Source organism: Girardinichthys multiradiatus, chromosome 4 (genome assembly GCF_021462225.1).
Source record: "Girardinichthys multiradiatus isolate DD_20200921_A chromosome 4, DD_fGirMul_XY1, whole genome shotgun sequence".
Classification (NCBI taxonomy): Eukaryota; Metazoa; Chordata; class Actinopteri; order Cyprinodontiformes; family Goodeidae; genus Girardinichthys; species Girardinichthys multiradiatus.
Genome location: NC_061797.1, coordinates 23,064,261 through 23,076,844, shown reverse-complemented (window position 1 = coordinate 23,076,844; position 12,584 = coordinate 23,064,261). Strand labels below are relative to the sequence as shown.

The 12,584-nt window shown below is 39.7% G+C and overlaps 1 protein-coding gene across 2 annotated transcripts; it reads left to right on the top strand.

The window, feature by feature from the left end:
- The first annotated feature begins 673 nt into the window (after positions 1 to 673).
- Positions 674 to 8,595, top strand: nsun3 (NOP2/Sun RNA methyltransferase 3). Of its 2 annotated transcripts, none has more exons than XR_007037989.1 (6): positions 674 to 938; positions 2,104 to 2,207; positions 2,292 to 2,809; positions 3,147 to 3,301; positions 7,002 to 7,091; positions 7,242 to 7,382. XR_007037989.1 is itself a non-coding variant. In XM_047363470.1 (6 exons), exons 1-6 carry the CDS (start codon positions 807 to 809, stop codon positions 7,573 to 7,575), a joined length of 1,365 nt encoding a protein of 454 aa, XP_047219426.1. In that variant the 5' UTR covers positions 674 to 806; the 3' UTR covers positions 7,576 to 8,595. The 2 variants fall into 2 exon arrangements, 1 of the variants encoding a protein (XP_047219426.1); XM_047363470.1 differs by having other exon boundaries at positions 6,970 to 7,091; positions 7,242 to 8,595.
- Positions 8,596 to 12,584: the final 3,989 nt, after the last annotated feature.

The window sequence follows — 12,584 nt, the reverse complement described above, 5'->3', positions numbered from 1 at the left end:
TACTCAACATCATCCTATTGCCAACAGTAGATATTTTCATAAAGCTCATAATAGGTGTATTTTCAATTGATGGAAGAACAACTCAATGTGTTTTTTTTTTAAGTGTAATGTGGAAAAATTGTGTTTTTTTGTATTGTTTTTTTTATAAGCAACGCAGGACAATCTTAACAATCTGCTGAGATGCTACATTAGTGTAACAGCTACGAGTCAGGGCTTCAGCCACGTTTTCCAAGGGAGATAACAGGCAGCCATGGAATCATTTCAGTGGAGAAAAACAGGATTAAGTGTGGTGGTTTACATTTTATTGACTTTAAATGTTTTTGTTTTTTTATTGACTTTGAAGCTTTATTGTTAAACCGTTAACCAAAGAAAGTGTTACGTGCTGGGCTCATAAGTAAACTAAATAGTTGTACACAAAACACCTGAAACAGTTACTGTTCATAGGTTTTCAATAAAATAATGGTCAGTGCAAATCCAACAGCCACTCCATTTTCTTGATTTTAAGCAATAGATTTTTATTAGAGCATGATCCTAATATGCATTAACATTATAGGACTTTGTGAATATTACGTTTTAATACCATAATGGTTAAGACGTTATTAAATGAAACATGGAAACAGCGGTACATTAGCAGTACTCGTTCAATAGAAGTGGAACTGTAGGGGGGGACGAATTTAATGAACGTACCCTTCAGGGTCACCTAATTGCCCAGTGATTCAAATGGTTTTTAACAAAGTAAATCGCATTTAGTAAAACTGAGGCATGTCAACCATGCTATACTGCCTCCAGCTCATTGATTTTACATTATGTGGAAGAAAATGTGTGTAAAACACAAGACAACACCGAAGTATCTGCGGTGGCTGTCTTCGTTCAGTTGTCGCTATGGTTCGGATGCTGCTTTACGGCAAGATAAACAGACAGGATCTCTGAAAAATAAGGTAATCGGCATGTGTTTGCTCGACGAGTTGTGTGTTTATTTTCTGAGTTTTAAAAGCGAAAGTTTAAAGTGAAAGACTGGCATTGTATCAGCACATGTAACACGAGTCAATTTTATTTCATATCATTAGGTGCTTTTAGGGTACACATCGGATTTGAAGTTCAAGATACAGGCTAAAAAAAGTACAATTAGCTGTTTTAGCTCTTCTTTTTCCAAGTCATTGCTGCACTCGGTGTTGTGCGAAATTCAGTTCTCGTGTCCACCAGGAGTCGCTATTGTATTAAGAGTTTTCAGCTTGGAAAAGCCATTTAACCTTCAGTATGTCTTCCTTGTGAACTATTTATAAAAAATAGATTATCAAGACTAGATTAATTTGCAGTGGCCCTGAGATGCAAAATGGCAACTAAATTTATTGTGGCTTTTAGCTTTAAACGTTTTGAAATGCATCATTTTAGAGGGCAGAATATGAACAGAACAAAAGCAAAGAAGAAGACGAATAAAAACAAACAAACATAATAGCAACATTTAATATACCAAATTAAAAACATAAATGCATGTTTGGGAAGTAAAATTACAATTACTGGAATCCATGACGAGGTGACCAAAATCTCTGGTGATACAACAATTGGTACACTGGCTTTAACCACTGTTGTCAGACAGGAAACAGGCAAAGAGTGAAGGAAAACAGACATGCAGCAAGGTTCATGAGGTCAGGATTTAGACACCGGATGGGTCTGTCTAGCACTATTAACCCCCTTTACCCGATTACCACTCTACTACGCACTGCCCTATCTAGAAACTTTGTGTACATTACACACAGTGTCGATTCTCTTAAACACTCCTCAAAATGAGAAAGACAAGACAACATGCCCTTCAAGTAAGGTAAATGTGTTCTGAGCTTGATAATTCACAAAAATGAGTTTATGAAAATAGCTCAAAGCTCCTTACAGCCAGAGCCATAATAAAGAAGTAGAAAAAACAAAACAAACTCAAACTGTGACAAGGCTGGACAGGGTCCCGAGTTCATCACCAAAGCTCTCTGTTAGATCATTGTAGCGAAGAGAGGTATATAGGGGTCACCATTTCATCTTTTGTGAACCCCTTTATCTGCTAAGCCAACATTACAGAGGATGCTGTATTTTTACTGTTTGTATGTTTTTTCTTAGATAAGAAAAACAGGTAAAAGCAAGAGACTTCCATGTCCAACAGTCCTTGAGCATTTTGATCGGCAGTACAGTGAAGAGCTGGGAGACTTGTGGGCACCTGCAAGGTGAACTTTCTCTCAAATGATTTTCCAGCTTACACATCATCAGTAGATATAAATGTCCTTCCCTGACTTTCTCCTGTCCTGCAGAGCAGTGCTGCTGGACCAGGCGTCATGGCAGTTTGGGGTCATGTTAAACCGCTTCAGCTCTGTGACGAATATCACACAGATTCTTCTATCTCAGGGCTTTTCATCATTGCTGCCACAAACAGATGTCTCAGAGCAGCTTCGTAATGATGCCTCCACTGTGCCTAATTCTACGCACCATAAAGGAAAAGACACTCTGTCACCTCACTTTTTCCCAAAGTGCCCTCCTGAGGCTATTGGTCTCCTGCCTTACATTACCTCTCATGCAATCAGTCAGGCCCATCAGTCAGAGCTTCCTCTCAATTTTCCTCATTCTTCATTACAATGTTACATCCACCCAGACCCCCTGCGATTTCCCTCACAAGCTCACCGACCTGGCCAACTGAAGCAGTACTACCTCCTGAATGCGGCCTCTCTTCTTCCAGTGCTGGCTTTGCAAGTGAGAGATGGGGACAAGGTTTTGGATTTGTGCTCCGCCCCTGGAGGCAAAGCTGTCGCCATAATGCAAAGTGCCACTCCAGGTAAACAAATCAGAGACTTTCATTATATAATGGAAAAGGATTAGCAAGAGTGCAATAAAAAGAGATGAATATAATAAAATAAAAGGATGGCTGCATTATAATCTGCAATAATTTTAATGTTCAATTTCAAGTTTTTTAAAATACCAAAATAAATACCAAATACATGCAATAAATCCTAACCTCTATGTATTATTTGACCAGACACATATGTTTTACAGTAAGAGCTTGTCACAAAAACCATCATGCTGAAATGTGTTGCAAGCTTCTATAATGATCAACCTGTTTCCTGTCCTATTAACCACTGGTAATCAGTAATTCTGCCTGTGTTGTTTTGCAGCTCTGCTCTGCTGTAATGAGTCAGATCCTCACAGACGGGACTGGCTATCCAAAACCCTGGAGTCCTTTCTGCCTCCCTCCCTGAGCAGCAGAGTGATGGTGTCTGCACAGGACGGGCGGTCCGTTGGGCAAAGTGAAGCCGGGTTTTATGACAAGGTGAGCTAAGAACACCTGACATGTTTATGGCCCTGGAAATTTAATTTTCTCTCCACATCTAACAAATTAGGGTGATACACTTTTATTTTCCGATTCCATGGTAACGAATCGATGAGAACAGCAGCCCTTTGAACAGAAGCTAATGAACGCTGCAGAAAAGAAGAAAAGCATTTATTTAAGACAGAAATCGAGATGATGCAGACAATGACTGCGAGGACTTAGGGAACTCAACGTGGCAGATAATGGAACAGCATCATAAAAAAGGAAAGCAGAGATTTAAAAGGTTTACTTTTACCTCTCTGAAAGGTTGAAGTGACAGATTGTAATGCTGTTCTAAGGCAGGGATACAAGATTCTTGGTAAGATTTGTGGGATAATCCTAAAGTCTGTGGAAAAGCTTATGAAATCACTCTTGGAGACGGTTATTAAGCTTTGTTAATATGTGTAAACAATACAATAATTATAAAAATATGTAGAAAAAAATATATAAAATAAGATATACAGGTCCTTCTCAAAATATTAGCATATTGTGATAAAGTTCATTATTTTCCATAATGTAATGATGAATATTTAACATTCATATATTTTAGATTCATTGCACACTAACTGAAATATTTCAGGTCTTTTATTGTCTTAATACGGATGATTTTGGCATACAGCTCATGAAAACCCAAAATTCCTATCTCACAAAATTAGCATATTTCATCCGACCAATAACAGAAAAGTGTTTTTAATACAAAAAACATCAACCTTCATATAATCATGTACAGTTATGCACTCAATACTTGGTCGGGAATCCTGTTGCAGAAATGACTGCTTCAATGCGGCGCGGCATGGAGGCAATCAGCCTGTCGCACTGCTGAGGTCTTATGGAGGCCCAGGATGCTTCGATAGCGGCCTTTAGCTCATCCAGAGTGTTGGGTCTTGAGTCTCTCAACGTTCTCTTCACAATATCCCACAGATTATCTATGGGGTTCAGGTCAGGAGAGTTGGCAGGCCAATTGAGCACAGTGATACCATGGTCAGTAAACCATTTACCAGTGGTTCTGGCACTGTGAGCAGGTGCCAGGTCGTGCTGAAAAATGAAATCTTCATCTCCATAAAGCTTTTCAGCAGATGGAAGCATGAAGTGCTCCAAAATCTCCTGATAGCTAGCTGCATTGACCCTGCCCTTGATAAAACACAGTGGACCAGCAGCTGACACAGCACCCCAGACCATCACTGACTGTGGGTACTTGACACTGGACTTCTGGCATTTTGGCATTTCCTTCTCCCCAGTCTTCCTCCAGACTCTGGCACCTTGATTTCCGAATGACATGCAGAATTTGCTTTCATCCGAAAAAAGTACTTTGGACCACTGAGCAACAGTCCAGTGCTGCTTCTCTGTAGCCCAGGTCAGGCGCTTCTGCCGCTGTTTCTGGTTCAAAAGTGGCTTGACCTGGGGAATGCGGCACCTGTAGCCCATTTCCTGCACACGCCTGTGCACGGTGGCTCTAGATGTTTCTACTCCAGACTCAGTCCACTGCTTCCGCAGGTCCCCCAAGGTCTGGAATCGGCCCTTCTCCACAATCTTCCTCAGGGTCCGGTCACCTCTTCTCGTTGTGCAGCGTTTTCTGCCACACTTTTTCCTTCCCACAGACTTCCCACTGAGGTGCCTTGATACAGCACTCTGGGAACAGCCTATTCATTCAGAAATTTCTTTCTGTGTCTTACCCTCTTGCTTGAGGGTGTCAATAGTGGCCTTCTGGACAGCAGTCAGGTCAGCAGTCTTACCCATGATTGGGGTTTTGAATGATGAACCAGGCTGGGAGTTTTAAAGGCCTCAAGAATCTTTTGCAGGTGTTTAGAGTTAACTCATTGATTCAGATGATTAGGTTCATAGCTCGTTTAGAGACCCTTTTAATGATATGCTAATTTTGTGAGATAGGAATTTTGGGTTTTTATGAGCTGTATGCCAAAATCATCCGTATTAAGACAATAAAAGACCTGAAATATTTCAGTTAGTGTACAATGAATCTAAAATATATGAATGTTAAATTTTCATCATGACATTATGGAAAATAATGAACTTTATCACAATATGCTAATATTTTGAGAAGGACCTGTAAATACACATAAATGTAAAATATCTGAAAACATGGATTACATATAAATGTATGTGTAAGTATATGCATTAATTTAATATAAAAAGATATATAAAAAGAGATATCAAACACAATTTGGATTTAACATTTGATTAACTTGCTTTGCAAAATATAACTAGTAGATAGCTGACAAAATGAATGAATAGCATCATTTTCTATCATTTAACCCCTCAACCATAAACCATAAAGACCTAAAGAGCTGTTAGACTTGGACAATCCACAGAAAACATGGTTGTAACAATAAAATTGAAAAAATGTATAAGAGCAAAAGGAAGATATTACTATGTAAGGGTCAGAGAACTGAAAGCCAGTGAACTCACAGGTAGCAAACCGCTACAGAAAATGCAAACAGAAACACTTTTAACACCAAAACAGGAGAAAACAAGATTCTAGAAGAAATATGGATAAACCGGAATTATTTAAAGTGATCAAATCCCAAATCTGCATTTAGAAAGAAGGCATGTTGTTACAGGTTGAAAGAAATATGTAAGGGAAACATGCTGAATAACATCACATTACCACAGTCAAGGATATATGTCCGGTAAATGACATAGAGATAGATAAAAATCAATGCAGATATCATTGTATTTTTGGGTATTTTTCTTGTTTTAGAAATTCAGATTAGGTTTAAATATGATTAAGGGATTATCCAGGATTATGCTGATAAAACCAATCTTGCTACTGAGCAAAGCATGAAAAAAGGATGGTTTCCAAGCAAAATAAACTATGTCTAAGCTAAGTGCAGCTCTCAATTGTTCTCAAGGTTATTGAGAAACCATCATTTTCTATTTCTGAATTTTAAAAATCGATTTTTTGATCAAATGTAGAGACTACTTCTGTATTATTTTACCTCTGATTGTTTGAAATGTAATAGTTTTGAAGTATGTTTAACAGAGGAAGAATGTTTTTAAGAGTTTGCTGTCATCTAAGTGATTTTTATGTTATTACTAAACTTAAACAGATGGACAATTACTTTTAAAGAGTGGCTGCCTTCACATTTCACAGTGTGTAAAAGTTTGAAAAGCTGCTGTCATCTTCTTTCTGGCTGCTTCCTTTAGAGGTCTCCCCAGCAGATTATCCACCCTGTCCCTTATGTTCTTCTCTGTCACAGCTACCTTTCTTCTTATTTTTTCCTCCTCCAAGCCAGCTCTGTGTTCAATGTCCTTTGGTCACCAGATCCATTTTGCTTCCTCTGCACATGTCCAAACCATTTCAGTTTTTCCTCTTTAATTTTGTCCATTGTGATCCACACGTTTCTTTTCTGATGCAACCCTCCAAACTTATCCGGGCTTGTAACCAGCTCTAGGAGTACCCTGACTTACCCCTTCCCTTTTAGCCAGCACTGGGTTCTACAACAGAGCTAGGTATGGAATAATTGGGGGGAAATATATTTGTTTTACCACTGGTAATTATAAATTGTGTTTATCTAACATTATTTGATCTTTTTTTCCTGTTGTTATGCATTTAACCATTTCCTACCACTTTGACTCTGAGTTATCTGTATTTCATGTTGTCTGTGTCCCAGATTTTAGTTGACGCTCCGTGTTCTAATGACAGGAGCTGGCTGCATTCTAGCTACAGACACCAGGGGCAACAGAGACTGGAAGACAGAGCTAGGCTGCCTGTGCTACAGACTCAGCTGCTAAAGTAAGTCCAATACCAGGCATGGAAATGACCTGCAAGGTGTGCAACTGCTTCAGAACAACTAAAACTTAACAGATGGAAGCTTCGTACTATGTACAATTAATAAAGTGTGATTAAAAAAAAAGTGTGACACTGTTTGTTTGCCTCCTATAGGTCTGCCATATCTGCAGTGCGTCCAGGGGGTGTTGTGGTCTACTCAACCTGCACGCTGTCAAGCTTGGAGAACTGTGCTGTAGTTGAGGCGGTGCTGAATGACTTCCCTGATACTGAAGTTGAAAATCTGTGGGAAGAGATTGTTTTGCCTCTGTCAAAATACTTTACTTTTATTTCACTCCCTGTTCATAAACAGATAGATCCCAAGCCATCCCTGCATCCACTGATTGGCAGTGTATCCTCTTCTTATCATAGGCTTGGCATTCTGGTGGTTCCTCATCCTGGTAAGACCTGGGGGCCAATGTTTTTGTCTCGAATTAGAAAAAAAGGCTAAAGTTTAACCTCCAGAACAAAGAGACCTTGCTGTTTTTAACTCGGATGCTGCATCAGTCCCAGCAATTTTTTTTAGCACAAACTATACAAAGTAGTCTATAGACGTTTAGATGTAAACACGTCAGGAAATCGTAAGAAAAGCAACACGATAGATGTCGGGAGCTGGTTGAGGTTAATGTGAATGAGTGGGTGAGCATTGCTCACATCATTTATTCTTACCTTCAGCAATCTTCATCAGAGACAGACTTATGTTTGCTGAATACATGTAATCAGTGTTTTTATAGAGATGCAGCAAATAACAATGGGACAGTAAATGAGCTGCTTATACTGATAAAACAGCAGAAAATTCTTATTTAGGTTATTAGGATGGTTTTAGTTATGAAATGTTGCAGCTCACTCGTTTGTCATCCAGTCTGAACCTGGACCAGAAGCTGGAAAAGACCTTAAAACAGGGAAATAGAAGAGGAGTTTATTCATTAGGAGATGAAACACTGCAGTTGAAGCATCGTGTTGCTCTATAGGAAATGTAGATAAAAATAGCGCTCAGATAACAAGCCTTTTATATAAACTTTAAAGTGGATAACTTGATGTCCTCAGCTGTTTCCTTTATATTTGGAAAATCTGTTGCTGGAAACTCAGCTGTTTCATTTGCCAGTCAGCAATCTGGCTGCTTAATTGGATATTACTTCTAAGTTATTTAAGCCGTAAATCCCAACGATCTGTAAATTCATATGCAAATACTAAGAAATAACAACTGATCTACTGGACGAGGGGAGAAATATGGATTATCTACATCAAAATCTATTAGAAAACAGGGAACTACTGCTCTTGGAGTTGTTCGGGCTGTTGTTTTACTCTGTAAAATAAAAATAAAAGCTCAGTAATAAAACTAATATTTTATTTTACAGGCAAAAATTCTGGTTTTGTAAAACTTTCCAAAGAAAATGTAAATATTATTTGTAGCACATGTTTCCTGTTCAGATGAAATAAAATTATGTAATCACCTAATGGTAATGAAAAATCATGCAGTCAGAAGAGCATATGTATACGGTTAGTACTGGGTGACCCCTCTTAAGGTCCTTAAGGCTGCTTGTTTCTTTTTTTTGAGACTCTGACTTTATAAACAAACAAAAAAAACATTTTCTCTTACAGCAGTTAACAGATCAGCTTTCCAAGATGGAGCCCTGCCATGCATCATTTTCTTTTTTTAGTTTCCAGTTTCATTTTGGTTGGTGGTGAGATACATTTTCATCCTGATGGCAGATTTTTTTTTTTTTTTTTACACTTCAGTCACAAACATTGATTCCTGTCTTTTTCTATTTTGCTTCATTTTTTTGTTTTCTGTTTGAAGTCATATAGCTTTGAGTTTTCTGTCATCTAGTTCTACCTGTTTCCTTTCTGAAAACCTTGTATTTAAACTTTCCCCAAATTTCAACCACAGCTGACTGCAAAGCAAAAAAATATCTTGTGTTTCATTTCATGATGATTTACCTTCATAAAGGGGCGTTATAATTTTTTATGTTTGTTCATAAACTCACTGCAAACAATGAACATCCTGCCTCAGGAGTAAGTCAACATTTTGTGTAGTAAAAATATAAATACAATGCTCAAAAAAATAAAGGGAACACTTAAACACCACATTATAACTCCAAGTAAATCAAACTTCTGTGAAATCAAACTGTCCACTTAGGAAGCAACACTGATTGACAATCAATTTCACATGATGTTGTTCAAATGAAATAGACAACAGGGGGAAATCTTTGGTGATTAGCAAGACACTCAATAAAGGAGTGGTTCTGCAGGTGGGGACCACAGACCACTTCTCAGTACCAATGCTTTCTGGCTGATGTTTTGGTCACTTTTGAATGTTGGTGGTGCTTTCACACTCGTGGTAGAATGAGACGGACTCTACAACCCACACATGTGGCTCAGGTAGTGCAGCTCCTCCAGGATGGCACATCAATGCGAGCTGTGGCAAGAAGGTTTGCTGTGTCTGTCAGCGTAGTGTCCAGAGTCTGGAGGCGCTACCAGGAGACAGGCCAGTACACCAGGAGACGTGGAGGAGGCCGTAGGAGGGCAACAACCCAGCAGCAGGACCACTACCTCCGCCTTTGTGCAAGGAGGAAGAGGAGGAGCACTGCCAGAGCCCTTCAAAATGACCTCAAGCAGGCCCCAAATGTGCATGTGTCTGCACAAACGGTTAGAAACCGACTCCATGAGGATGGTATGAGGGCCCGACGTCCACAAATGGGGGTTGTGCTCACAGCTCAATACCGTGCGGGACGCTTGGCCTTTGCCAAAGAACACCAGGATTGGCAAATTTGCCACTGGCGCCCTGTGCTCTTCACAGATGAAAGCAGGTTCACACTGAGCACATGTGACAGACTCTGGAGACACCGTGGAAAGCGATCTGCTGTCTGCAACATCCTTCAGCATGACCAGTTTGGAAGTAGGTCAGTAATGGTGTGGGGTGGCATTTCTTTGGAGGGCTTCACAACCCTCCATGTGCTCGCCAGAGGTAGCCTGACTGCCATTAGGTACCGAGATGAGATCCTCAGACCCCTTGTGAGACCATATACTGGTGCGGTTGGCCCTGGGTTCCTCCTAATGCAGGACAATGCTAGACCTCATGTGGCTGGAGTGTCTCAGCAGTTCCTGCAAGATGAAGACATTGAAGCTCTGGACTGGTCCGCCCGTTCCCCAGACCTGAATCCGATTGAGCACATCTGGGACATCATGTCTCGCTCCATCCACCAATGTCACGTTGCACCACAGACTGTCCAGGAGTTCGCAGATGCTTTAGTCCTGGTCTGGGAGGAGATCCCTCAGGAGACCATCAGCCGTCTCATCAGGAGCATGTCCAGGTGTTGTAGGGAGGTCATACAGGAACGTGGAGGTCACACACAATACTGAGCCTCATTTTGACTTGTTTTAAGGACATTACATCAAAGTTGGATCAGCCTGTTGTGTGTTTTTCCACTTTAATTTTGTGTGTGACACCAAATCCAGGCCTCCAATGGTTAATACATTTGATTTCCATTGATGATTTTTGTGTGATTCTGTTGTCAGCACATTCAACTTTGTACAGAACAAAGTATTCAATGAGAATATTTCATTCATTCAGATCTAGGATGTGTTATTTGAGTGTTCCTTATATTTTTTTGAGCAATGTATAATCTCAGCATTTCTATATATTGTGACATACAGAACTATTTATATGAAAATAAACTGAAAATTGTAAAATTATATAAACTGAAAATTGGCATAAAAGAGCAATTTTTGGATGCAACATATATTTGAAGGGGGAAATTGGCTCTTGGAGGTGTAACTTTAATAAGTTCAAACAGTAAAAATAGAAATTTCCCAAAGATTCTCTGTTCTTCCCATCTGCTCATTTACTGCGTGAATGAACACGGGTTTTAATTTTCACTGTCGATAATCTTACATCTGCCAGGTCTGTTATTACTCTGTACCTCCTTTCGGTGCAGCTGAGAGACGATCAGATCATCTCTTGTGGGTTATTAAGGTGAAGGACTGCTCTTGAGTCATGCTTCAGCAAAAAGTAGACAGTTTCATCGCAGTGTTGCAGCTTTTCATTGGTCTGTTATTGCTCAGGTCTGAGGCGAAGGTGCATTGAAGGTAAATGCATACAGTTTACCAACTGAGAATTTCAGGTCGAGAAACTATGCTGTTGTGAAGGTAGTTTTGTGTGTAAACTCTACGCATTCAAATATAAAATGTTGGTGTTTGTGAGCAAATCCCCATGAGACCCCAATCATAGAGATGATTGCTGAAATAAGAAAGCTGCGAGAGCTTCATAACAGCCTCATCCAGTGGTTCCTTTTGGTCATATAGACACAAGCAATATTTGCTGCACTTATATGGCTATTTTTATGGACTGTCCTATTTTTTCCTTACCTTTCCATATTTTCAATGAAAAACAGCTACTGTCTGATATGGGAACACCACAACCCAACAACACAAATTTAAAGTGGTGATGTGGAGATGATGTGGAGCCTCATTGGGGTTAACTATATTGCTGACCTTTGAGTGAACCCTGGTTTGTTGATGTTCCCCATATTGCCTCGCTTCCTCAAGGGCAGAATCTCTAAGCAGCTTTTCCTCCACTTCAAAGGGAGCGAATGTAGGCCTGCTTTGCATAATCAGGTGGAGAACCACTTTTTGCCAGAGAGGCAAGAATTAATTTGTGGCACCACCAGATGTAATCATTAAAACCTTAGTCATTGACAATAAAGGGAGAAGAGGAGGGAAAATTAGAGAAGGAATTGTAGAACAGTAAATGGGGTTAGAAAGTAATTTGGAGCACAGGATGATGCTGAATGCCAGAGGAAAGCATAGCAAAGCAAAATAATCTGAGCTCAGCTAGGAGTTTTTTTTTTCCCATTCTGGTTAACATTCTCTGTTAAGACGTGCTGGCATGAGGTTAATCCTTACTCTGCTACTTATCATTTTACTTTGTGTATTTCATCATCATGGTTATGTACAAAGTTGCAGAAACATTTAGAAAAGGATCAGAATGATAAGGAACTACATGCCAGCATAACTGAGACTGAAAGGCACTTAGTTGTCCTTTTATAGGTTTCAACATGACACCCACAGGCTGTGAAGACAATTTTGTTTTTAGCAGGGAGCTGTTTGTTAGAGAGCAACACCTGAAATGCAGTTCTGTACAAGCAGATGGAAAAATCTGAAGGTAACCGGGGCAATTCATCTTTTGCTTTAACGTTTTGCTTTTATCGTAAATTAAAATATAAGCATACACTCATCGGGCAGTTTATTATATGAACCTTGATAGTACTGTGTTGGACCCTTTTGCCTCCAGAACTGCAATCCGCACGCATGTTGATGCAAAGTGTCTTGCACAGGGGCACATTGACACGTGCAAGCTGGAATCAAACCCACAACTTTTGGATTGTAAGATGACTACTCTTCCCACTGTGCCTTAGTCTCCCCATGATAGCGGTTCATGCAGATTTGTCGGCTCCACAT

Excerpts from the sequence above, each read along its gene's own strand:
- nsun3 (XM_047363470.1), top strand. The coding sequence starts at position 807 with ATGTGGAAGAAAATGTGTGTAAAACACAAGACAACACCGAAGTATCTG. Across the intron at positions 939-2,103 it reads CAGGATCTCTGAAAAATAAG|ATAAGAAAAACAGGTAAAAG; the intron begins GTAATCGGCATG and ends GTTTTTTCTTAG. Across the intron at positions 7,092-7,241 it reads CTACAGACTCAGCTGCTAAA|GTCTGCCATATCTGCAGTGC; the intron begins GTAAGTCCAATA and ends TGCCTCCTATAG.